The sequence below is a fragment of the Henckelia pumila genome, chromosome 1, assembly GCF_033568475.1.
Source record: "Henckelia pumila isolate YLH828 chromosome 1, ASM3356847v2, whole genome shotgun sequence".
Taxonomy (NCBI): Eukaryota; Viridiplantae; Streptophyta; class Magnoliopsida; order Lamiales; family Gesneriaceae; genus Henckelia; species Henckelia pumila.
The window spans coordinates 118,282,342-118,310,175 of NC_133120.1; the positions used below are offsets into that span (position 1 = coordinate 118,282,342).

The 27,834-nt window shown below is 33.4% G+C and overlaps 2 protein-coding genes and 2 long non-coding RNA genes across 9 annotated transcripts; 2 read left to right on the top strand and 2 right to left on the bottom strand.

Annotated features, from left to right (window-relative positions):
* The first annotated feature begins 196 nt into the window (after positions 1–196).
* On the top strand, positions 197–17,373 carry LOC140875666 (uncharacterized). Of its 2 annotated transcripts, none has more exons than XR_012148558.1 (3): positions 197–655; positions 10,409–10,486; positions 17,129–17,373. It is a non-coding gene; the product is annotated as an uncharacterized lncRNA (long non-coding RNA). The 2 variants fall into 2 exon arrangements; XR_012148557.1 differs by lacking the exons at positions 10,409–10,486; positions 17,129–17,373 and adding exons at positions 11,095–11,615; positions 11,902–12,692.
* Positions 14,219–15,222, bottom strand: LOC140876257 (uncharacterized). The gene is made up of 2 exons (XR_012148721.1): positions 15,094–15,222; positions 14,219–14,574 (listed from the first exon to the last, which is right to left on the bottom strand). It is a non-coding gene; the product is annotated as an uncharacterized lncRNA (long non-coding RNA).
* A 3,837-nt stretch (positions 17,374–21,210) lies between the features above and the next one.
* LOC140876164 (uncharacterized) lies at positions 21,211–23,255 on the bottom strand. Of its 5 annotated transcripts, XR_012148692.1 has the most exons (3): positions 22,856–22,976; positions 22,469–22,653; positions 21,904–22,306 (listed from the first exon to the last, which is right to left on the bottom strand). XR_012148692.1 is itself a non-coding variant. In XM_073280047.1 (2 exons), the coding sequence occupies exon 2, from the start codon at positions 22,344–22,346 to the stop codon at positions 21,345–21,347; it is 1,002 nt and encodes a 333-aa protein (XP_073136148.1). In that variant the 5' UTR covers positions 22,347–22,653; positions 23,184–23,255; the 3' UTR covers positions 21,211–21,344. The 5 variants fall into 5 exon arrangements, 4 of the variants coding, with proteins under 4 accessions (XP_073136148.1, XP_073136145.1, XP_073136146.1 ...); XM_073280047.1 differs by lacking the exon at positions 22,856–22,976 and adding an exon at positions 23,184–23,255 and having other exon boundaries at positions 21,211–22,653; XM_073280044.1 differs by having other exon boundaries at positions 21,211–22,653.
* Positions 23,256–24,970: 1,715 nt separating this feature from the next.
* Positions 24,971–27,226, top strand: LOC140873635 (uncharacterized). The gene has a single exon (XM_073276829.1). It carries the CDS (start codon positions 24,971–24,973, stop codon positions 27,224–27,226), a length of 2,256 nt encoding a protein of 751 aa, XP_073132930.1.
* Positions 27,227–27,834: the final 608 nt, after the last annotated feature.

Here is a 27,834-nt window from a genome sequence, read left to right on the forward strand (position 1 = left end):
CCAATGGCAGCCCAAAGAGCTGCTATTGAGGATGTCCTTATATAATATTTTTACTATCTTATAAAAGATGGAAGGTATATAATAACTGCACACTGAGGACACCATCTTTTCTCCCATTTTTACCCCTCATTCACGTTGGCTTTTAATTTTTAATTTTTATGGAATTATTTTTTTTTTTCCCATCACGTTTCACACACGATCTTTCTCGCTACCACGACGTTATTGAAGGTTTCTTGAGCGTACGCTTCCTCTCCCCATTTCTCACGCTTCTGCTCACTACGGCTCCATTCAATCAAGGTTTTCCAATGAAATCGGTACTCTTCGGTCCTCTAAATCTTTGTTGAAGATTTTGATTATTGGTTTTCTAAGGCTTCTTTCATCGGTCAAAATTTGTGCAGATCCATATTAAAAGAAAAACTGTGCTTGCCGATGAAGATCAACAAAAAACCTACAATTTAGACGTGTTCAATTCGATTGAATAATTCCTATGAAATCGGTATTTTCTTCGTCTAAACCTTTGTTCTCGTTGGTTTTGATTAATGGTTCTGTAACGTCCCGTCTTTCATCCGTTACAACCGTCGCCCACTGCGGACCATGTTCCGGAATCAGACAACTCTTCCAGTTGCCTATTGAGATGCAGTTATCACAAACTAAGGTTAGTTTTTCTTCCATTTGTGTTGTCGTGTGTTTCTTAAAGAAAATTGGAGGAAAAACAATAATAATTCTGTAAATATGGTGTTTTTATGCCGATATATTCATGCTAAATAAATATCATGACAATAAAAAGATTTAGCCAATTAACATAGATTATATATATATATAAGAAAAATTGCTGCTCAAGTTCCAGTAAATTCTTTTTCTTCTCCAAGAACTCCTCCTCGTCCTCCTCCAAAGGAGACATCGAATTACCCCAATGGAAATAGATTGTTTCAAATCCTTGTAAAACCTTAGCATATCCTGTGGGGACCTCGGGTTGCTAATCTCAAATCTTAAGGGGCAATTAATGAATAAGCATCATTAATCTAATAAGAAAAGAATAAGGATCAAACAAATTTTTTATTTTTTTCAAGGGGGGGTTGCGCCCGGGCGCCCCTGTTTTTTCCAAAACAGTGGGCTGAGCCCCGGGGTGCGCCCGGGCTGTAGTTTTCTGCCGCTCGGGCGAATCCTGGGCAGAAATTTTGCTCTGATCTTTTGTCAACAACTTGATCATTTCAATCCATCAAACTCAAGTTTAAAACATGATATATAAGATCCAAATCATGCATATAAACATAAACAAGATCTCAAGCATCTATACATGCATTTGTTACATCAAATAAGTCTCTAAATAACGATAAACGACATAAACTATCTCAAGTTCATAGCATTTCAAAACCAAAAAGTTCTAAGGTTTGATGCTTCTAGATCTCAAGACTTCATCTACAACCCGAGTCCTCACGTGCTAGACTCTCTCCCAGCTGTCAATAACATCGCTAATCAGCTCATGCCCTCTCTGTTGTCATGCACACAAACAAAACAAGACAACAACCGGATAAACTCCGATGAAAAATCATTCTCAGTATAATCGACATATAAATGCGTTAAATAAAATTCATATCAACTCTAAACATGTCAATTCAAGAATAGAGTTAAAATAACGCATATATCGACTCAAACTTCAAATCAAGACTTCAATTTATATAGCGCGCTTATCTCAAGAATTGATTCTTATCACTTCATTGCCATCAAGATTCGTAACCGATCTTGACATGGATATCCATCTATCGTAGCCATTCCGGGCTAGAAAATAAGGTTAACCGCAACCTTGGCATAGAATCAATTCAATATACAATCATATCAAAAGCAATAAAGATCCACTACCTGTGATGGATCAACAATAACATAAGTTCTACCTCAAGAACAAGTACTTAAACAAGTATGTGATTTGTTCGGGATAACTCAAGAATCATCATTCTCGAGTATCGAATCCCTGACTCTCGATGTCATCTTATACCTTTCATTCTCGAGTTTGTCATGTTCCACATCTGGATAGGAAGTACATCAACTCCTACAAGAATCTGATCATTCAAACATAAATCAATCTTTAATCAAATTCACTTCAATCTTGATCACTTCTTCTTCGGTTTCAAGTTGAGGTTCTTGAGTCAATAGTCTCCTATTAAACTCTGAAACATATCATCAAAACATGCATATCAAACCTCATTCTATTCAATCATTTCAGAATTGAATCAAAATCATCAATATAGATTCAATCAACATCATTTCAAACTTCAACTTCTTCTTATTCGGTACAACTCGGAGTCGTGAATCGTTAGCCTCAACTGAAATCGAGAAATAAAAATGCCATAACATTCATAACATCTAAAAAACTATCTCAACTCAGTTATACGCTATCAAAACGATTTCAAAACATCAACCGGCAGCGTAGCGATTGAAAATCGGAAACCGACTCGGTATCGAATTCATTATTAACCTCTTATCAACTTCTAATCACTTAATATCATTTATACTCCTCATATCAGCAGTTATAATCTTTTTCTAACAAGTCAAAAACATGCTGGAATCATGACAAGTTCGTTCCTTAATTCATTTCAATCCGGCTTCGATATCGAACGGCATACGAACTCAAAAACACAAACATAAATTCATAATCTGATCTCTGCCATATATCAATCTTCAAAACATGCCGAGATAATAAAATACTTACATCAAATCGAAGGCCTCGTTGCAAGAATTGCAGAACACTTTTCGGAATCGAAATCGGACGATCGGATCAAAAGTTATCGACGTTTGAAAATCAAAATTCAAAGGCAAAGGGAACAACTTCGGCTCCTCTGTTCTCATTTCTGAATTTCTTAACACATAAGCACGTGTACATGCTGATAATCTGATTAAAATCAGATATGTATTGCATAAATTGCAATTTAGTCCCTCAAGTCTTCAGTAATTGCAATTCAGTCCTCGGCCTTCTTTTTAATTCAATTTCAATCCAAAATAATTTAAGAATATTAGAATTAAAATCAAAACTCTAAATATTCTCAAATTAAATATACTCGGATTAAAATTAAATAAATTCGGATTAATTAAATAATCTTGGCCTTTTGCACTTTAGCCCTTGCAACTTCGATATTTGCAAATCAGTCCCTGATCGGGTTTCATCTCCAAAATTAATCTTCTTTAATTCCCGAAACATGGAATTTAATCTTAAATCCCATAAATATTCAAATCGAATATTTATTCTTTTAATTTAAGAATTCTCGGAATTTAATTCTTAAAATCCGTAAATTCTCAAATTAAATATTTTCGGTTCGGAAATTTAATCTATCATTTCCATAACTTCTCAAATCAATATTAGCCCATAATATGGAATTAAATTCTCAAATCCCATAATTAATAATTTAATATTTTCGCGTCTTACAATTCCTCCCCTCTAAAAAATGATTTCGTCCTCGAAATCGTAGTCAATCCAAATATCAAGTCTGATAGACTGAATGATTATCTGAAGTTATTCTTACTTCAATCATTCAATTCTGATCTTCGTATCTCATCTCTTCATCTCTTATCAGATTATTTCTAAGAATCTGTTTCTATTTTCGTGTACTTTAATTAACCGATAAGAATTCTTTCTGAGTGGTTTCTTTCCTCAATCAAGGATCTGTCGAATAATCGACTTACTCAGAATCTTTTCAATATCTATCTCACCGGACTAACGCACGTAGGAAGAATCGATTGATACTTCTTTCACATAGATACGTGAAATAAATTAGATCCATCATATCAAGCTGAAAAGATTAAATCGTTCAATCAAATCATCAATTCCATCTGACATCTCAGTCAGTGAAATTCAGTTCCAGTGTCAACTTGTTTCTTTCTCTATATTATTCCATGCTATGCATAGAACATATATCAAATCTACACTGTTATTCTGTTCATCGCTTCAAAATCAGTATTCTCATTCATATTCTAAATCTGTAAAACAACTCTGCTCTGTTTCACTTCTGAATTGAATGATGTTTCAAGAATACTTTTCTGCTTAACTATTCAGTTTCAGCTTCAAAAGTTATATCTATCATTCAATACTAATTCTGTTTCTTCTTCTCTGTTTTCATTCCGTACAGATTTATATTCATCATCCTTGTGTTTATCAAATCAAATCTGATCTGATATCGACAAATCATGGTTGATCTGATATTATATACTTCAATAGTAGCATTTCAACACAAAGAAATCGGATTTTCTTTCATCATATCATCATAACATTATCTCAAAATCGTCTCAATAGCTATCACAGGAATTGTAATCATCAAGTGGAAACACATCAAGACAAATAATACCAAATCAGGTATTAAAGTTTTGAGAATAGTCTCAAAATCTGGAAAATCAAGTCAGATAATCCATCAATCGAACAATGGTATAATGTAATCACATATAACCAACTTTCAGAACATCAATCAATCAATCGATGCCACATCTGTCGAATAAATCTAAAGTCTTAATCCTGAAAATAGATTTTAATCATTCTTGTAATTTCATCATATCTCTATCTTCTTCACAGATCTGAATACATAGCTGTTATTCACATCTCATACAGTGTATTCTACAAATCTGATTAGTCTATTCGGACTATCTATTAATCAGATTTTATGCTGTATTCACAGATTTCAAAGTATTCAGAGCTGTTGATAATCAGTATCATGTCAGATAAAATTCATTCTCAAAATTCAATTCATCTTCTCTGATTATTCTTCCAATTCAAGGATAACATGTTGTACCTTTACCTCAAAAAGTACTCAAAATCTTCGCATCATCTGTATTACAATGTAATAGTAAACTCAATGTTTCAATATGAAATATTATTTCTTGGCTTACTGTTCGTCTTGCAACGAATCTAATCACAATTCAGTGATTTGACCATACAGACAAATTATCGTATCCAGTAATTTCAATCAATCTGTTCATAACTACCACATGTTTACTTCATATAAACTGTTTCATCTTGGTAGTTTCACAAAATATTCTTTCAAATCATGATCTCATACCAATTCTGGAATTTCTAAACTGTCACCGAACTAATCTAGTCAATGATTTTCAACTTCATCAGAAACTCTCTGTACGTGTAACTTCGAAAACGTACTAATTCTATTACCTCTATTTGTTTTATCTTCTGATAAAACAAGTATTGAATTACTTTTAAATTCATTGTTGTGCATTATCTTCAAAATCTGATATTTCTTTTCGGACATATCAATCACAATCAGATAATCAATCATAATAGAATTCATGCATTCTGATCTGAGGCTTCAATTCATATCTCTATATGACAATCTAAACTGAATTCTCATCGCTTCAGTTTACTTTCTGTGTTTCTTTCATCTTCTAAACAGTTCTGGATTGCTTTCAATCAAAAATCATTCTGATTGGTCATATATTCATCTGAATATTCAAACCAGAATACACAAAATCTAAAATCAATTGATCGAATGCCTGTTTCGTTCTTCATTTCTATTTCTCAATTAAATTCTAATAACTTGATCTTATCTTAATGTGCTTTAATCCTTCCAAATCAATTCTCACTTAATTTGGATTACAGCAATTCTGACTGTTTTAGTATCTATCTCGATACTTCAAGCACATAAATTCAAAAGATCAATCAATCACGCATTCATCTCTTCTCTTCGTTCTATTTCCCAAATCTCAATCGAAAATTCTATCAGTTACGAGTCAAAAATATTATAATATACTGAATGTATACATCAACCAATCAGTAACTCTTGAAATTCATAATCAGGAAAACTCACTTAAGTCAAGTTCATCCACAGAACAATAATATGAATGACAATATGCTAAGTGAAAACAACTCACTAGCATCTCAACTCAAGGCAAGTAGATCAAATCAGACTCTATCAAAAAATAAGAGTCAATCAAAATCGATTGAGGTCGGTACCAAAACCTCAAAATCAATATCAAGAATTTAAAAAATCATGATTTTATGATGTAATAACTTCAGTAAAATCAAATAAAAGACTCATCTGTAACTGATTTTCATATCATCATCTATTTTGTAAACCTCAAAAGCAGTAGTCAATTCACAAACTCATCAATTCTCTGATAAATTCCAGGTCACAACTTAAACTAAAGTCAAGAATCTTACTGAAATATATATGTCATCTCTACTCATCGGCATATCTTTCAATTATGGTTTAGATCATGAACATATCTAATGCATCGAATATACTGATTTCGGCATATTTCTGTAATCAAACATCCTATAGTAAACCGAAATCACAGAATCTTAATTCGAGATTCTATATCATCATATTCAATTACACATTATGTTCTTACTGATCTAATTTAATCTCTTCTTATCATCAATTCTTCTACTCATCTGTATTCAATTATTGCATCATCATCTATCATGCAATATAAACAGATATTTCAATACGAACTAAATCATCTTCAGTTTCAGTTCATCAGAGCAATAGTTCCATTCTTCAGTTCAATTCACACAGTCTCTTTTCTGATACAGAGGTGATCATATAATAAGCTTTCAGCTATCATGAATCTATTTCACCAATAATAGACAGGTCAAAACAAAATAAATCTGTTACCTGAAATTTAATTCTCAGGTGCAATTTCATTCTGATTCTCTGTATACTTCTGCTATAGAAATTGTAGCTAATATGTGTTTCTCTCACACACCGTCGCAACTTTACAATTTCAGTCCTTTTGCTTCATCATTCAGCTTCAGTTCTATTAAACAAGACTATGTCTTTCATAACATGTTTCAGTCGTCAACATTTATTCAGACATATTTTCGAATTCAAGCCATAATTAAATAAACAACTCAGTCTTGAGCTTTTCATCATCTCCAATTCAAAGAATTATAATAGGCTTGAAAATCTAATAAGACATTCTTCACTACTCAAAATATTCAACTTCTAAAAGGTATATTTTTTCCTTCTCATCATTTCTATCTGTTGTGGCAAAGAAACATTAATAAAACTCTGTTCTAAGCACTTACCAACAAATAAATATACCTTTATTTTGTCATAATTTCTTCGTCAAAATCTATCAGTTGGTTGCTAGGTCTAGAAGATGGTAGACAGTCAATCTGATACATCATTCATCGGTATCTTCCAGATATCTGAACAACTGATCAGTTCTTCAGAACAACTTCTACATGCAATACATCTATTCATTCGCTGATATTCTGTTCCGTTCAATCAGAGATACTTCATTCAGCTGAGCAATAATACAGTTCTGTTCAATCTGACCATACCATTCTGTTCAGTCTGGCCATACAATTCTATCAGTCTAAGGTGCTTACGTCACCCAAAGAACACTGTTCTCTTCAATTCTGGGTGCTTACATCACCCGAGGAAATTCTTATAATAACATCGATAAGAATTCGAAAATTTAAAAATCAGTAAATTAATCAATTCAATTTCAAAAGTAGATCAAGAGCACATGCAATTTATTAAATCATCGAATCAAATACTGCATAAGCATGCAATACTATAAATGCATGTAACTCACTCTACCCCGCTCAGCTTCTATATCAGTCCAGAACCTACGCTCTGACACCACCTATTATGGGGACCTCGGGTTGCTAATCTCAAATCTTAAGGGGCAATTAATGAATAAGCATCATTAATCTAATAAAAAAAGAATAAGGATCAAACAAATTTTTTTTTTCAAGGGGGGGTTGCGCCCGGGCGCCCTTGTTTTTTCAAAAACAGTAGGCTGAGCCTCGGGGTGCGCCCGGGCTGTAGTTTTCTGCCGCTCGGGCGAATCCTGGGCAAAAAATCTGCTCTGATATTTTGTCAACAACTTGATCCTTTCAATCCATCAAACTCAAGTTTAAAACATGATATATAAGATCCAAATCATGCATATAAACATAAACAAGATCTCAAGCATCTATACATGCATTTGTTACATCGAATAAGTCTCTAAATAATGATAAACGACATAAACTATCTCAAGTTCATACATGCATTTCAAAACCAACAAGTTCTAAGGTTTGATGCTTCTAGATCTCAAGACTTCATCTACAACCCGAGTCCTCACGTGCTAGACTCTCTCCCAGCTGTCAATAACATCGTTGATCAGCTTCTGCCTTCTCTGTTGTCATGCACACATACAAAACAAGACAACAGCCGGATAAACTCCGGTGAGAAATCATTCTCAGTATAATCGACATATAAATGCGTTAAATAAAATTCATATCAACTCTAAACATGTCAATTCAAGAATAGAGTTAAAATAACGCATATATCGACTCAAACTTCAAATCAAGACTTCAATTTATATAGCGCGCTTATCTCAAGAATTGATTCTTATCACTTCATTGTCATCAAGATTCGTAACCGATCTTGACATGGATATCCATCTATCGTAGCCATTCCGGGCTAGAAAATAAGGTTAACCGCAACCTTGGCATAGAATCAATTCAATATACAATCTTATCAAAAGCAATAAAGATCCACTACCTGTGATGGATCAACAATAACATAAGTTCTACCTCAAGAACAAGTACTTAAACAAGTATGTGATTTGTTTGGGATAACTCAAGAATCATCATTCTCGAGTATCGAATCTCTGACTCTCGATGTCATCTTATACCTTTCATTCTCGAGTTTGTCATGTTCCACATCTGGATAGGAAGTACATCAACTCCTACAAGAATCTGATCATTCAAACATAAATCAATCTTTAATCAAATTCACTTCAATCTTGATCACTTCTTCTTCGGTTTCAAGTTGAGGTTCTTGAGTCAATAGTCTCCTATTAAACTCTGAAACATATCATCAAAACATGCATATCAAACCTCATTCTATTCAATCATTTCAGAATTGAATCAAAATCATCAATATAGATTCAATCAACATCATTTCAAACTTTAACTTCTTCTTATTCGGTACAACTCGGAGTCGTGAATCGTTAGCCTTCGAAACTCAACTGAAATCGAGAAATAAAAATGCCATAACATTCATAACATCTAAACAACTATCTCAACTCAGCTATAGGCTATCAAAACGATGTCAAAACATCAACCGGCGGCGTAGCGATTGAAAATCGAAAACCGACTCGGTATCGAATTCATTATTAACCTCTTATCAACTTCTAATCACTTCATATCATTTATACTCCTCATATCAGTAGCTATAATATTTTGCTAACAAGTCAAAAACATGCTGGAATCATGTCAAGTTCGTTCCTTAATTCATTTTCAATCCGGCTTTGATATCGAACGGCATACGAACTCAAAAACACAAACATAAATTCATAATCTGATCTCTTCCATATATCGATCTTCAAAACATGCCAAGATAATAAAATACTTACATAAAATCGAAGGCCTCGTTGCAAGGATTCCAGAACACTTTTTGGAATCAAAATCGGACGATCGGATCAAACGTTATCGACGTTTGAAAATCGAAATTCAAAGGCACAGGGAACAACTTCGGCTCCTCTGTTCTCATTTCTGAATTTCTTAACACATAAGCACGTGTACATGCTGATAATCTGATTAAAATCAGATATGTATTGCATAAATTGCAATTTAGTCCCTCAAGTCTTCAAGAATTGCAATTCAGTTCTCGGCCTTCTTTTTAATTCAATTTCAATCCAAAATAATTTAAGAATATTAGAATTAAAATCAAAACTCTAAATATTCTCAAATTAAATATAATTGGATTAAAATTAATAAATTCGGATTAATTAAATAATCTTGACCTTTTGCACTTTAGCCCTTGCAACTTCGATATTTGCAAATCAGTCCCTGATCGGGTTTCATCTCCAAAATTAATCTTCTTTAATTCCCGAAACATGGAATTTAATCTTAAATCCCATAAATATTCAAATCGAATATTTATTCTTTTAATTTAAGAATTCTCGGAATTTAATTCTCAAAATCCGTAAATTCTCAAATTAAATATTTTCGGTTCGGAAATTTAATCTATCATTTCCATAACTTCTCAAATCAATATTAGCCCATAATATGGAATTAAATTCTCAAATCCCATAATTAATAATTTAATATTTTCGGGCCTTACATATCCTCTCATTTTTAGCAGCCTGCATAAAAAGCTCTCGGTAACCCCAGTCAACCGTTCCGACCTCGAAACTGTTCTCCTCCAAAGGAGACATTGAATCATTGGCAACAAATTGTTTATAATCCTTGAAACACCTTCGCATATCCTTCCCGTTTTAAGGAGGCCGCAGAAAAAAAAAATAAAAATGTTTTGCTGCATCTAATCTTGATAGTTCTAGTGATCAAGAAAAACATGTATTTGAGGACATTATTCCGGAAACTCTACATGACAAACTGTGCAATTATACCTTACAAGTGGCATCAGAGATAAAATCTTGACATTACTAAGTGAGTTCTGGGTTACTTCTGCAGGTTTTTCATGGACACACCATACAGCAACGTTGCAATTCGTCCACCAATTTTTGATTGAATTAACTAAAGCCCTTGAAGGTTGAACAGAGCTGGTCCTTGTTGTCCAAAGGCCTGGACGAAACCATGAATTATGCCATTATATCTACCTTTCACCCCGAGCACCGCTCTTTCGAAAAAACTTTTACATCATCGATCATAAAATATATGTACCTACAAAAAAACATCGAAGTAACTCATTTAAAGTGACTCATTCTCATCAATTTTTTTTCAACAAAATCTTCATTTGAAACCGATTCATTAGTTAAAATATTCAACAAACTTTTATTTGTGTCATGTTGTTCTTTCCTAAAGTATTTATTTAGTGAACCTCTTAGGATTTCGGCTATTTCTTCTTCTTCTTCTTCTTTTTTTTTTTTTTGTCTTTTTTGATGTCAAGATAGTTGTTTCATTCTGATAAAATAATGCTCAGCTAATTATAACAAAAAAAATGACAATCAAGGAAAAAAAACAACAGTAAAATTAAAAAAAAAACAACTTAGCAATGACCAAAGAACAATAAAACTTGGATTCGATGGGAGTGGTTGGACCGTTGGATGCCTGTAATATGAAGAATTCGAAATTCACTTGTTTAAGATCTAATAACACAAACTTCGTCTATTGACGCAAAGCTTGGTTATGTGCTACAGATGGTTGGTCACCACCCATGAAGGAAGATGAGGATGGTGAAAGCGTAACCAAACCAGAGGCTGAATGGACAACTGACGAAATCCAGTCTTCAAACTATAATAACAAAGATATTAATGTTATTTTTAATTCTGTTGATATGAATATGTTAATCTAATTGGTACTTTTGTTTCTGCTAAGGATGCTTGGGAGAAACTTCAAATTCATTGTGAAGGATCCAAGAGCGTGAAGACAACAATGATTCTATTATTGACATCAAAATCGACAAGCTAAGAATGGAGGAAAATGAAACCATCATGGAATACAATGGTCGGTTGAAGGTCATAACCAATGAAGCTTTTGTTCTTGGAGAGCCAATTAAGAATGAAAGGCTTGTTAGCAAAGTTCTTAGATCTATCTCACAGAGATTCAACAAAAAAAAAAAAATTGCGCTAGATGAATCCAAGGATATATCCACAATGAGGTTGGATGAATTAATATGCTCTCTCCGCACATATGAGATGGATACATAACCAAGACAAAGGTAAGAGTATAACCTTTCAAGTATCTAATGATTTTTACAAATATTTTCTACATTTGACGCAGGAAGTGAATGAATATGATCTAGGAGACGACTCAATATCTCTAATCACCGAAAACGTTTGGTGACTATCTCAAGGTGATGAGAGAAAATAATAAAGGATAAATGGAGGATAACCCTCGAAATTCTTAAGTCTTCCTGCTCCAGAAAAATCCCAGAAATTTTTTCCTACTCAAGGATTTCGACAAAGGTATGAGGCTGCTAAAAATCTTGATAATGTGTAATGCAGGGAGTGTCAAGGCTACGAACACTATGCGAATGAATGTGATAATCGGCTTCGCAAATGTATTAATATCTCCTTGAGTGATGATTCTAAGGAAGAATGGAAAAAGGTTGAAGAAGAAGATCATACCTCACTGACTTCTTTGCAGGATGGTAAGAAGAATTTTCAGGTAAATTCCCTTGGTATTGCCTTCGGTGTTGCAACACCTGGGCGCAACACATGCCAAAAAAACAGATGTTTTGCTGCATCTAATCTTGATAGTTCTAATGATCAAGAAAAACAGGTATTTGAGGACATTAATCCGAAAAGTGTCCAAAAATTTTATGATGAGTTGTATAATTATTGGGTTAAGCGAAACAAGCTTAACACAACTCTCTTTAAGAAAAATTCTTATTAAAATCTGTCGTGGCTAAGCTGGAAGTTATGATGAGCAAGAAAGATCTGGAACTGAGCATGGCCAAAGGGGAGCTTGAAAAAGCAACATGACACTAGCTAGGTTCAATTCGAGCAAAACGAAGCTTGAATCTATGTTGATTATGGGAAACGACGGCAAGCCTGGACTTGGTTTTAAACATAGTATGTTTGAAACTAGAAAGTCTTCTAAACCAACTGTTTTTGTGAAAGAAGGAAGCAATACTTCTATTACTCCTCCAGTACTTGTTATTTCTGGTGTTATTTATTTTACTTATTATTTTTATATTATTATTTTTCACGGAATGTTGTTTCTGGTGTTGTAACCCCGTGGACAACATGTTAAAATTTATTGTTTAAAAATATTATATATTTTAAATTTTTTATATATTATTTTATAATTCCGATATATACCGAATTTTTCGAATTTCATATCGATATCATACTGAAAAATGAACTATCGTTGCGTTACCATACCGTATCAAAATCTTCGGTTGATCGAAATTTGTATTTTTCGATACGATAATCTCAGTATACCCAAATTAGGTATTTTTTCACCTCTAAATGTGAATAAATAAAATTAATCATTATTATGTCATAATTTATAGACAATACAACTCAATTATAATTTAAGTTTAATTTCAATTTAAAAATTGTATTTGAACTTAAATTCATATTCCAAATTTGTATTATGTACATCTCATCCATGATACCAAACGGTATCAAAGTATACTATAAATTTTTAAATTTTGAACAAAAGATTATCATAATTCATTGCAATAGAAATTTATAACCGAAAATATTGAAACATTCATAAAATTTTAAAATTTGAAATATCCAATCAAATATAAAAAATTTGAACCGAAAATTATCATTTATACACCATTAATAAAACTTTTCATACACACATATATATAATTAACTAAAATGAAATTAATCATATTTTAAATAATTATTTTAAATTTTTTTGAGAATATTTACTTATTTATTAAATTATAAAATTCTGTAAACACTAATTTAATTATTTATTAGATATTTTGTAATTATTTTTTAAATATATCATTTTTATGTCATAATTTATAGACAATATAATTCAATTTTAATTTAAGTTTAATTTCAATTTCAAATTTGTATTTGAACTTTAATTCATATTCCAAATTATTATACATCCGAAAATATCACATAATCATAGAAATGACTAAAACATGTTAACTCAATTTTCTTTCTAGTGTTTCTATAGAATATAAGTTGAACCAAATAATCATTTTTTAAAAAAATAAATATCAGTTTTTTTAATAGTCTATTTTTATTTTAAGTAATAAAAAAAATTATTTTTAAACAAATTTTTTAATTCACATACAACCTGAAATAAAATTTTTTAATACAGTTCAATTTGTTTTAAATTAGAATAAGAAATAATACGTTTTGGTCTAGTAAAAAATTGAATATAATTTTTATATATAAATTTTAAAGCATTATAATTTTATTTAAATAATTTATGAAAAATAAATATGAAAAGATTGAATTTTATTTACAAAGTCTGTTTGACCGATATTTCATATTTGTAAATAAGTAAACCTAAACATTAAACGATGTTATTTTAACAATTTTTTTAAAGACAAAAATAAAATTTTATTATTATTTTGATATTTATTTTACATTATTTTTTTTTCTATATATTCATAAATATAATTGTTTTGCTATAATCGTAGTAAAATACTCAAACCAATTCAAAACTCATTATTACAATTATAATTATTAAAATAAATAAAAAAAATGACTAAATGCTTAAATCGTCAATTATAATATTTAGAATGAAATAAAATTGTATCATCAAATTCCAAACGAAAACGCTATTAACCATTATATATCATACTTATACATCTTGCAACTCTCAAAAAAGGATGACAGATGACATAAAGCCACAAAATTGTATAGCATATTCAATCTCCTCCTCTGAAGATACCAAAGACCCAAGTCAAAAAATTTTTCTTCGTTTGCTGCTCCATAATATAAAATAAAACATAATCTATTAAAATAAAATAAAATAAAATAAAAAAATGATTTAAACATATATTCAAAACCAACTTGCAGCTTTTTATCATTAATATCTTGTCTCATCGAGACTGTCTCATTTGTAGTCTCCTCAACCTCGTTCTTTTGTTGAAGCCTTTCAGCAGCCAATCTCTCTCCCTCTCTTAACAGGAAGAGAACAGCAGCAGCAGCCATCGCAAACGAGGAAGGAAGTCCTTTGTTCTGTTGGGGAATCTGCAATCAAACACAACATCAAAAAACCCAAAATCAAAAGCAATAACATGGACCAAATCACCGCCAAGACACCAATCAATGCATCAAGAAAACATCAACTAACGTCAACGCCACAACCATAAACTAATTGATCGCAAACTCAAAAAACTTGAAACTTTCGAAAAACTTACACACAAAGACAGAGCATTCGCCCCATCGATCGAAAACCTAACTATTGGGGAATTTTTTGACAAGCGATTGGATCGAACAAATCAAAAAATATAATCCAATTGGATTTGTTTCTAATTTTATTTAATTTCCCGTTAAAAACTGAATATTTAGTTTAAATTCAATTTTATTAGTAAATAAAAAAGAATCATATTGACGTATTAGGCTTGCAGAAATGTGAAATTTAATTTAATTTAATAAAATAAAAGGTAGAAATTAATCAATAATAATGAATTGTATTGTAGGAGAGAAAAAAAAATCTGGGTAAAATTGTAGTAGATAGGAACGGAACGGAACCGGAACGAGATTTACCTTGACGTGTGGATGCTTTGGGGCGGCGTTTTCTTCAAGGAACGGATAGGTTTTTCCGAAAGGCGGCTTCTTTGTATGAGCTTTGTGCGGCTTCTGTGTATGTGCTTATAAGTAGAGGAAAGGTTGGAGACGAGAAATTAGGTTAGGCCATTTGTTTTAATTAAATGGGTTGGGCCGGGTCAATATTTTTTTTTCTTTTTTGTTATTTTATTTTAGGTTTATATTTTACTAAAGTTTATTATATTATAATAATTTTTAAAATAATAACTCATTGTTTCATGTATATAAATATAAATAATGAAATTGATTTTTTTATATTTAATGTATATATAAATTAAAATAACTCTATTTTATTTCAATTTTTTAGTTCAAAAGTATAGTGTTAGAAGAAATTTACCAACTAAATTCTATTTAAAAACATTGGTTTAATTCGGATATAACTATTAAAACCGAAGTTTATTTGGTTCGATTTTGAATTATTTATTTCAAAATCGAACCAACCGAAAAAATCGAAATTGAAAAATTAATAATTTTATTTATATTATATATATTATGAGATGATATTTAGTGAATGAGTAATTATTTTGAATATTTTTTTGTTGATTGTTGTTTATTTAATCTTTCTTGTTGTTTATGTAATTTATAATTGATTAGTTGATTGTTCTTTATGTAATTTTGAGTTGATTTTTGTTTTTGTAAGTTATTTAAATTTTATTTTTAAAGTTTGTAATAAGAAATCATGTAAAAAAACATATTATATTTTAAAATGTATTTATATTATTAATTTTAATAATTGTATCAAAATCGGAATAATCGTATCAAAATTTTTGTTGTTTTTTTAAAAAATATTATAAGAATGTGGTTCGATATTTGTCCTTGTATTGTTTGTCCCTTGTCAATCACATACTTGTTTGATTATGTGCTTTATGTGATTAGATGATTTTGTTGTTTTGCTTGCTTATTTGATTAAATGTTCAAGATGTTTTACAATCTTTAATGCATACAGATTATGTTGCATTCATCTTGAACTTTAGCCTGAAAAGCACAGAGGGCTGAAAGGCCTAGAGTGCATATGACGTTTGGAGGGCTATAGTTGAGTGGCACGAAATGTAGATTTACTTCCAGAGCTAGATGACTCACTATAGTTGCACCAAAGTCAGCGAAAATGAGATACTTGACATCCTCGATTGGTGAGTTGGTGATTGGTTAAGATTTTATTCCCCAGGATCCCAAGAACCAAAATTCTATTGTTATCAGACTTGATAGCCTACTTTTGGAACATGCATTGCATTCATGTTTATTATCTCGTTTGTTATGTTGTTTATACTGGGAATTGTATTTCTCACCGGATTTATCCGGCTATTGCTGTGTTTTGTATGTATGCATGGCAATAGGTGGGGCAGGAGCTGGACAGAGAGGTCGTGGATAGCTCGAGATAGCAAGATTAGCATGTGGTGATTTCGGGTATAAGAAGTAGAGTTGATGTCAACCATTATATCTTGAACTTGAGTTTGTCTAGTACTTAGAACTTTTGAACATATAAATATGTATGTTTGTCAAGAACAAGAGTACGTAAGATCTTGTGGATTGTATATCATGTTCCATGTTTTGTTGCTTGGTTAGCTCATGGTTATGCATGATTTTGCTTAGATTTTGAAGCATGTATCATTTTTGAAAAGTTAGATGATGTTTGAGAATCAAAACAGGGGCAAAACCTTCATTTTTCAGCTGTATAGGAGTGGAATCCGAGGCCTAGGCGCGCCCGCTCAGCCCAGAAGGCGCGCCCGCATCTAACTAAGGCATTTTGGGTGCCTTGGCCCGAGCCTTGGGCGTGCCAAGTAAAAAAAAATTATCGATCTTTTTGCGACGCGTTTTTGCATCGCCAAATGTAAAATTTTGCATCGCCAAATGTCCGGTATTGCAGATTAAATATTTTTAATTATTAATCACCCTATAAGATTAGATTAGCACCCGAGATCCCCACATGGGCCCTGGGCAAGGGCCCTGGTAGCCCTCCCCCAGGGCCGGCTCTGAGGTTGAAGATGCATATATACATCAAATATATTGACGCAAAGCTTGGTTATGTGTTGCAGATGGTTGGTCGCCACCCATGAAGGAAGATGAGGATGGTGAAAGCGTAACCGAACCAAAGGATGAATGAACAACTGACAAAATCCAGTCTTCAAACTATAATAACAAAGATATTAATGTTATTTTTAATTCTGTTGATATGAATATGTTAACCTAATTGGTACTTTTTTTCTGCTAAGGATGCTTGGGAGAAACTTCAAATTCATTGTGAAGGATCCAAGAGCATGAAGACAACAATGATTCTATTATTGACATCAAAATCGACAAGTTAAGAATAGAGGAAAATAAAACCATCATGGAATACAATGGTCGGTTGAAGGTCATAGCCAATGAAGTTTTTGTTCTTGGAGAGCCAATTGAGAATGAAAGGCTTGTTAGCAAAATTATTAGATCTATCTCAAAGAGATTCAACAAAAAAAAATTTTGCGCTAGATGAATCCAAGGATATATCCACAATGGGGTTGGATGAATTAATATGCTCTCTCCGCACATATGAGATGAATATGAAAGAACATAACCAAGACAAAGGTAAGACCATAACCTTTCAAGTATCTAATGATTCTTACAAATATTTTCTACATTTGACGCATGAAGTGAATGAATATGATCTAGGAGACGACTCAATCTCTCTAATCACCAAAAATGTTTGGTGACTATGTCAAGGTGATGAGAGAAAAGAATAAAGGATAAATGGAGGACAACCCTCGAAATTCTTAAGTCTTCCTGCTCCAGAAAAATCCCAGAAATTTTTTCCTACTCAAGGATTTCGACAAAGGTATGAGGCTACTAAAAATCTTGATAATGTGTAATGCAGGGAGGGTCAAGGCTACGGACACTATGCGAATGAATGTGATAACCGGCTTCGCAAATGTATTAATACCTCCTTGAGTGATTATTCTGAGGAATAATGGAAAAAGGTTGAAGAAGGAGATCATACCTCACTAACTTCTTTGCTGGATGGTAAGAAGAATTTTCAGGTAAATTCCCTTGGTATTGCCTCCGGTGTTGCAACACCTGGGCGCAACACATGTCAAAAAATAGTATGTTTTGATGCATCTAATCTTGATAGTTCTAATGATCAAGAAAAACAGGTATTTGATGACATTAATCCGAAAAGTGTCCAAAAATTTTATGAGGAGTTGTATAATTATTGGGTTAAGCGAAACAAGCTTAACACAACTCTCTCTAAGAAATTTTTTTTTAAAGTTTGTCGTGGATAAGCTGAAAGTTATGATAAGCAAGAAAGATTTGGAACTGAGCATGGCCAAAGGGGAGCTTGAAAAAGTAACATGACACTAGCTAGGTTTAATTCGAGCAAAACCAAGCTTGAATCTATGTTGATTATGGGAAAAGACGGCAAGCCTGGACTTGGTTTTAAACATAGTATGTTTGAAACTAGAGAGTCTTCTAAACCAATTGTTTTTGTGAAAGAAGGAAGCAACACTTCTAGTACTCCTCCGGTACTTGTTATTTCTGGTGTTATTTATTTTACTTGTTATTTTATATTATTATTTTTCACGGCATGTTGTCTCTGGTGTTGTAACACCGTGGACAACATGAACTCTACACGACAAACTGTGCAATTATACCTTACAATACCGATTATGTCAAAATTTTACGATCTAATATGATTTCGGTACAAAATCAAAGTTTTATACCGGAAAAAACTTATATATTTTAAATTTTTTTATATATTATTTTATAATTTCGATATATACCAAATTTTTCGAATTTCATATCGATATCATACTGAAAAATGAATTATCGTTGCGTTACCATACCGTATCAAAATCTTCGGTTGACCGAAATTTGTATTTTTCGATACGATAATCTCAGTATACCCAAATTCGGTATTTTTTCACCTCTAAATGTGAATAAATAAGATTAATCATTATTATGTCATAATTTATAGACAATATAACTTAATTATAATTTAAGTTTAATTTCAATTAAAAATTTGTATTTGAACTTAAATTCATATTCCAAATTATTATACATCTGAAAATATCACATAATCATAGAAATGACTAAAACATGTTAACTCAATTTTGTTTCTAGTGTTTCTATAGAATATAAGTTGAACCAAATAATCAATTTTTTTAAAAAAATTAATATCAGTATGTTTAATATTAAATTTTTATTTTAAGTAATAAAAAAATTATTTTTAGAACAAATTTTTTAATTCAAATAGAACCTGAAATAAATATCAATTTGTTTTAAATTAAAATAAGAAATAATACGTCTTGGACTAGTAAAAAATTGAATATAATTTCTATATATAAAATTTAAAGCATTATAATTTTATTTAAATAATTTATAAAAAAATAAATATGAAAACATTGAATTTTATTTACAAAGTCTGTTTGACCGAGGTTTCATATTTGTAAATAAGTAAACCTAAACATTAAACGATGTTGTTAGATTAATTTTTTTTAAAAAAACAAAATTAAAAATATTATTATTATTTTAATATTTATTTTACATTATTTTTTTGACGATAAACTTGTAATGAATAAGATCTTTCATTACAAAGTTTTCATTATTTAAAACTGTTTAGTATGAATTTAATTTTTTTTCTATATATTCATAAATATAATTGTTTTGCTATAATCGTAGTAAAATACTCAAACCAATTCAAAACTAATTATTACAATTATAATTATTAAAATAAATAAAACAAAATTAAAAAAAAATGAATAAATGCTTAAATAGTCAATTATAATACTTAGAATGAAATAAAATTGTATCGTCAAATTCCATTCCAAACTGAAACACTATTAACCATTATATATCATAATTATGCATCCTGCACAAGCTTAGTCTACGTTTCAAAACACTCTTATCCAAATTCAATTCAAACATTCATACATCATGAGAACTTTTCAAGGTAGCAAGGTTTTTATTTTAGTTTGGAGATCCGTGTGTCCCGGAGGGCCGTGCGCGCCACATAAGTATTATTTCTTGCTAATAATTATCAAGGCACGTTGGAATCCCTTCTTGCTCACCATTTAAAAATGTAGCTTATTACCGAGTCAAGAAGAAATTTGCACAAACCCTCCACCAAGCTCCTGTTCCTTTGCGATCGTGTATGCGGCTGGGGACAAAGTCTGAGATGCTCGGCCTTGTGCTACGAAGAGTAAATTCCAAATTCCATTAAAATAATTTAAGTATGAAAGCTTAAACTTTTAAAACATTTATTTAAAACAATTAAATTGCATAATAAAAATCATTTTGACAAATAAACTTAAATAATTAAAAATATTAATTAAATAGTTAGTACAATAAAATCATTGAATAAATAAAAAAAGGGGGGATGGGACAGTTGTTTAAAAATTTTGGTGCTTTCATCTTATCACCGGAATTTTTATTTGTTTGTTGTGGAGAGATTGGTGCCACCGAAGCCAAGGATCGGTTCGACCGAACTTTGCTCCAATCAGGCGGTTGGATTATTGGCCATATCGAGTGCGGCCCTTCAATTTGTTGAGGCAGAGAATGGCACTGAATTGGTGCGCTCGATCCCATGAGTTCATAGGATCGAGTGCAAGTCCTTTTCTCATTAATGCGTTCTTTTAATGTGTTTTTTGTTGTATTATTATTATTATTATTATTATAATTATATCTATTATCTATCTATTTCTATTACATATCTAAACATATGAGTTCATTTGTGAATTTACTTGACTGAAGTAAATCCGAAGGAACAGTGCAATGTTATCATGTTGGGGGAGTGAAAAGCAAGTAGATAGAGAAGAAAGCCAATCATCTGAAAGGACTGAGAAAGCTGTAGTTGAAGAGAAGGAAGTCGAGAAGAAAAGTCTCAAACAAGGATGACTGATGACATAAAATCACAAAATTGTATAGCATATTCAATGTCCTCCTTTAAAGATACCAAGGACCCAAGTCAACAAATTTTTATTCCTCTGCTCCTCCTCCTCCTCCATAATTTAAAATAAAACATAATCTATTAAAATAAAATATAATTAAAAAAATTATTTAAACATATATTCAAAAACAACCTGCTGCTCCTTATATTGCTCGAGAGAAAATGTAAATCTGTTTCCATAAGGTTTGACCAAAAATGGTTACAACTAACTGACTACCTGCCATGTTAACCACAGATGTGGAAGTATTTTCTAGTGCTTGTTTAGTCTGCAGAAGCTTCAATATAGCAGCATATTGTTCAGGAGTGAACATTCCAGTAGAAGAAATATGTGATCCCGGTTGGTCTGCTTTAATAACATCATTGCTAAACATGTTAGCATGGCCAATAAATTTTGATTGCTTTGGACCATCCTAGGATGTGTATAATTTTGACCTTTTCCCGATCCTTTATAGAAACGATGCCCAGGGGGATAACCAACAAGTTTGAAACATGTTGCTTTGGTATGCCCTGGCCAGTTGCAATATACACAATACAATGGTTCTTTCTTCCTAACTTCAGGCTTATTCTGTGCTGAGTAAAAAGCAGAAGTTCCGAGGTCAGAGAGTGAGGAAGGTGGAACCATCAGAGAACGATGAGATTCTTCTTGTGAAATTAGAGCATATGCTTGACCTACTGTAGGAAGAGGATCCATAAGTAAAATCTGACTCCGAACATGAGCAAAACTGTCATTAAGTCCCATAAGGAATTGAAGTAACTTGTGTTGTTGATCATGTTCAATGTACGTCTTCACAGATTCACACTCACAAGTAGGCAATGCAACAAATGAAGAGTACTCATCCCACAATTGCTTCAATTTAGAATAATATGAGGTGACAGTAACATTGCCTTGCACCAAACGATTGAGTTCTCGAAGGATTGAAAAAATCCTAGAACCATTTACTCTATTAAACCGCTCTTTCAAATCATTCCAAACAGTGAAGGCATCAGAAGAATAGACAATACCTCCAAATATCTCCTTAGATACAGAGTTCAAAATCCAAGAGAGTACCAATGCATTACAGCGCTCCCATGCCGGTAAAGTAGCAGATCCAGCTTCAGGACGTTGATAACTCCCATCGATGAAAGCGATTTTATTCTTAGCACGCAAGCAAATCAACATAGCACGACTCCAGATATTGTAATTCTCAGATCCAGTAAGCTGCTCAGAGATTAAACTCAACCCCGGTGTATCCGATTGAACTAAATACAGAGGATCATGGATGTCCAGACGCGCCGCCATGAAAGATCCGATACGAAGAAGAAATTCAGAAACCGTCAGCGAAAACGATTGAGATTTCAAAAATGAGCAAAAATTGAGAGCTCTGATACCATGTTAAGAAATTAAACTTGGACCTAACTCACCTCAAAAGCTATCGTTAATATCTTGTCTCATCACGACCATCTCAGTTGTAGTCTCATTCGTAAGTTGCTGCATTTCAGCCACCGATTTGTCTTTTGATCTTTTCAGGAGCAGAACTGGTGGGATCAGAGCAGCACCACCCATCGCAAAGTACACCCTTTGTTTATGTTGGGGTGATTCACAGATTCTGCAATCAAACCAATAACATCAAGAAATCCACCACAATCCACCAATATCAAAAGCAATAACATGGACCACAATCGACCAATATCAAAAGCAATAACAATCAATGCATCAAGAAAACTAACGCCAACACCACAACCATAAACTAATTGATCGCAAGCTGGAAAAACTACATACAAGATTAATGAAACTTTCGAAAAACTTACACACAAAAGACAGAGCATTCACCGCTTACACGCAAAGACAGAGCATTCGCCTCCATCGATCGAAAACCTAACTATTGGGGAATTTTTTGACAAGCGATTGGATCGAACAAATCGAGAGCCCAAAAATATAATCCACTTGGATTTGTTTCTAATTTTATTTAATTTCCCTTTAAAAACTGAATATTTTATGGCTTGCAGAAATGTGAAATTTAATAAAATAAAAGGTAGAAATTAATCAATAATAATGAATTGTATTGTAGGAGAGAAAAAAAAAAACACATCTGGGTAAAAATGTAGTAGATAGGAACGGAACCGGAACGAGGTCCACCTTGACGTTGTCCAGTGCTTCACGGTGGTTTTTCCGGCGGCTTCTTTGTATGAGCAGTGTGCTGCTTTTGTGTTTGTGCTTAGGCCATCTCCAACCCATTATGCTATTTTAGTGTAACATTAACTTCAAAATAGTGTAATTCTTACTGATAGGAGTCGTTTTTGTGCGTTATTTGACATGTTTTGTGTTTGTTTTGCTTTCGTTTTGTTCACGTTGTGTCTGTTCCTTATCTTTCTTGTTCTGTTTTATTGTTTTATTGTGTTTGTAGTCACTTCTTTGGTTTATTTATTTATATTACAGGAAAGCACTAGGAATTGCTGATTTATAGTGAGAAGACGTTGCACGTATGCGGCCATGAAGAAAGCAAGAGAAGGGCTTGATTTTTCTGGAATAATACAGGGCGCCCGGGCGGCTGTTTTCTACCGCCCACGCGCACCCATCCTTGAGCAAAACAGTAGCTGGCCTAATTTTCATGCGCTCGGGCGGCACTTTTCTACCGCCCACGCGCACCCATCCTTGAGCAAAACAGTAGCTGGCCTAATTTTCATGCGCCCGGGCGGCACTTTTCTACCGCCCGAGCGCACTCCCATTTGAAGAAAATCCTCGAGGCAGAGTGCAGGCTCCCGGGCGGCTGTTTTCTACCGCTAGGGCGCCTGCATGTAATTTTGGGAAATATTTTTATTTCGGGTATTTGGTTTGATGAGGACTCTTGGGTCATTTAAATAGGATTTTATTAAACGGTTTGGAGGGTTAGACACATCGCACAGAGACAGAGGACGGCGGCTAAGAGATTGAAGATTTATCATCTCCGTTGGGAGTTTTTCTCTTCATCTTTTCTGAATTCTTATGTTAAACAATTTTTAGATTGATTTTTGTAATGACGTTCAGTAGCTAAACTTTTATTTTGTTGGAATCGAGGGGATCCGAACCCTGAAACACTGTAGTGTGATTGAGTCACCGGACGTATTGAGATATGATTTATGTTTATAATTGATTTTATCATGTGTTTTTTTTTCTATATTGATGATTAGCTACCCTTAACATAGATTCGTAAATTGTGAATTGCTGTCGAGAGATAGGTTCATAATTAGGACGAATGATAGAATCCATGGACTTAAAATATGCATAGAGATATGGTATTTAGTACATGTTGATAGCCATAGATCACCAGATTGAAAGCTGTAGAATTCATAGATCGCATAGCAATTAGTCGTGATAAACAATTAGAGAGATTTAATTGTTTCATTGAGTTGATTAGTTTGGCATAACCTCGAGAGAGAGTGTCAATGTTTCAGGAATTTCTGTCAAACTTATGCGCATAAATTAAGTTCCAATCGTCCAGTTCAATTAAGGGGAAGGTGAACCAAAATTCCAACAAAATCTATTCAAATTGTTATTTTTAAATCGTGAGAATTGGGTTCTTGGTTGTGAAATTGTTATTTATTTACATTGAGTTCTTAGTTTTAAATGGTAGATAGAATCACAAATCAACTTTTCGATACTTTGTGTAGTTAAAAATTTAAGAAACAAATTATTATTGATTAGTCCCTGAGGACGATACTCGTACTCAGTACATTTTATTATAACTTGAATCGTGCACTTGCGATTATTTCGACTGGAACTAAGAGATTTTTATAGCATATTTGAGTGTTAGTATTCCGTCGATCAAGTTTTTGGCGCCGTTTCCGGGGACTATTGAGATTTTAATTTGTTTTATTCGATTTTTCTCTATTACAATTTTAATCATTTTTATTCCATCTGTGAACTGCAGGATTCTCTTGCAGTGCATGCGACTCTCACCTGAGGAACTAGTGCCTTTTGATCCAGAAATCGAGAGAACTTTTCACAGAAGAAGAAGGCAACAACAAGAAGAAATGGAAGAAGAACAAGAACGAGAACAACTAGTTTACAGATCCATGATGGATTTCACCTTGCCAAACTTCGAAGATGCTAGACCAAGCATCATCAGGCCAACTGTAGCAGCGAATCACTTTGAGATAAAACCTGCTATTCTTCAAATGATTCAGAACACACTCCAATTTGGCGGGACGGTCATTGATGAACCATATGTGCACCTTACAAATTTTCTGGAAATTTGTGATACATTCAAGATACAGGGAGTTTCTGATGACGCTATTCGGTTGCGTTTATTCCCTTTTTCACTGCGAGACAAGGCGAAAGCATGGCTAACAAATTTACCTGCAAGTTCCATCACTACTTGGGATGATCTGGCGAAATCTTTCCTCACCAAATACTTCCCACCATCTAAGTCAATGAAGCTAAGAGCTAACATCACAACTTTTTCCCAAGGAGAACAGGAAACACTTTACGAAGCATGGGAGCGCTACAAAGATCTACTGAGGAGATATCCACACCACCAATTATCAGACGGTCTTGTGGTACAAACTTTTTATTATGGTCTTTCTCACTCAAATCGTGCAATGTTAGATGCAGCTGCAGGTGGAAATTTACTGCAAAAATCGTCTGACGATGGTTATGAATTAATTGAGGAAATGGCATCTAGTAGCTATCACCCTCAGGCTGAAAGGAGTGCAACCCAGAAATCTATGGGAATTCATCAGGTTGATGCGTTCACATCAGTGGCCGCTCAACTTGAAGTCATGAACAAGAGAATTGAGGAACTGAGTGTAGGAAACTCTGTGATGCGAGTTCAAGAAGTGTGGTGTGTAAAATGCGGTGCAGAGCATTTTACGAAAGACTGTCAAACATTTTCTCAACCAGAGGGAGTTATGGAAAGTTACATGGGAAATCAAAATCGCCCAAGGAATGACCCATTCTCGAATTCCTATAATCCAGGGTGGAGACAGCATCCAAATTTCTCGTGGGGTGGACAGAACAATAAACCATATGGGAATCAGAACTATGGCAGACAACCTCAAGAGGAGAAGTCGAGTTTAGAGCAGATGATGCAGAAATTTATATCATCTACTGAAACCCGGATGCAGAATCAAGATGCCTCAATAAAGAATCTAGAGAATCAAATAGGGCAATTGGCCAAAACAATTTCCAGCAGAGATCAGGGTACCTTGCCAAGTGACACGGAGAAGAATCCGAAGGAGCAGGTAAAAGCAATTGAACTGAGGAGTGGAAAGACAGTGGAGCCTGTACCACAGATCGAGAAGGAGCCAGAATTGGCTACTTCAGAAAAAATTTCAGGTAAGTCATCTATCCCAACACTTTCACCCACTTCACAAGCAAAAATTGTTGTGCCACCACCTTTTCATGCAGCTCTGAAGAAGGCAAAACTAGATTCTCAGTTTGGCAAATTCCTGGAAGTATTCAAGAAATTGAATATTAATATTCCCTTCGCCGATGCACTGATGCAAATGCCAAGCTATGCGAAGTTCTTGAAAGAGATCCTCTCCAACAAGAGGAAACTGGAGGAGCATGCAATGATTAGTCTGACTGAGAATTGCTCAGCACTGGTGCAAAATAAAATTCCATTAAAGAAAAAAGATCCAGGGAGTTTCTCTATCTCTTGTGTGATTAATGATATTCAATTTCACAAAGCTTTATGTGATTTGGGTGCTAGTATAAACCTAATGCCTTACTCTGTGTTTAGGAAATTGAGATTGGGAGAACCAAAGTCCACCAGAATGTCGTTACAACTGGCGGACAGGTCCATCAAATATCCACGGGAGATAATCGAGGACGTGCTTGTAAAAGTGGACAAATTCACCTTCCCCGTGGACTTCATGGTGCTAGATATGGAAGAGGATTTGGACATGCCACTCATTTTGGGTAGACCTTTCCTGGCAACAGAAAAGGCACTAATAGATGTCCAGAAGGGAGAGTTGCTTTTGAGAATAGGAGAAGAGAAAATTTCGTTTGACGTTTTTAATGCTTTAAAATTTTCTCAGAATAATGAAGAATGTTTTCAACTAGATGTAGTGGACTCACTGTTATTTGATTATGTGCAGGATACTTTTCAGGAACCATTAGAAGCTGCACTTATATCTGAGCATGTGGACGATTTCAGTGATGAAATTGAAGAGATGACTGCATATTTGAATGACAACTAGCCATGGAGAAGAGGTGGAAAGCTTAGACTTGAAGACCTTGGTGACCGGAAGGATTTAGTTCTTCAGAAACCAAGCATTGAGGAACCACCTACTGTGGAATTGAAACCATTACCAGTCCATCTCAAATATATGATTTTAGGTGAGAATGATAAGTTACCTGTCATAATATCTTCTTCTTTGACAGGTGAGATGGAGGCCAAACTAATGGAGGTGCTCAAGAAACACAAGAGTGTGTTTGCTTGGAAAGTGGCGGATATCAAAGGAATCAATCCATCCATATGCATGCACAAGATTTTAATGGAAGAGAGCATCAACCCATTGGTCCAAACACAAAGGAGATTGAATCTGAAAATGCAGGAAGTTGTAAAGCCGAAACGATCAAACTTCTGGATGCAGGTATCATTTATCTTATATCTGATAGTCCATGGGTGAGTCCGGTACAATGTGTACCAAAGAAGGGGGGAATTACTGTCATACAGAATGAGAATAATGAACTGATACCCACTAGAACAGTTACAGGTTGGCGTGTGTGCATAGACTATAGAAAACTAAATGACGCAACCTGTAAGGATCATTTTCCCCTTCCCTTCATTGATCAAATGCTAGAG

Bases quoted from the DNA above. Each gene is read 5' to 3' on its own strand.
- LOC140876164 (XM_073280047.1), bottom strand. From the start codon at position 22,346: ATGGCGGCGCGTCTGGACATCCATGATCCTCTGTATTTAGTTCAATCG.
- LOC140873635 (XM_073276829.1), top strand. From the start codon at position 24,971: ATGCGACTCTCACCTGAGGAACTAGTGCCTTTTGATCCAGAAATCGAG.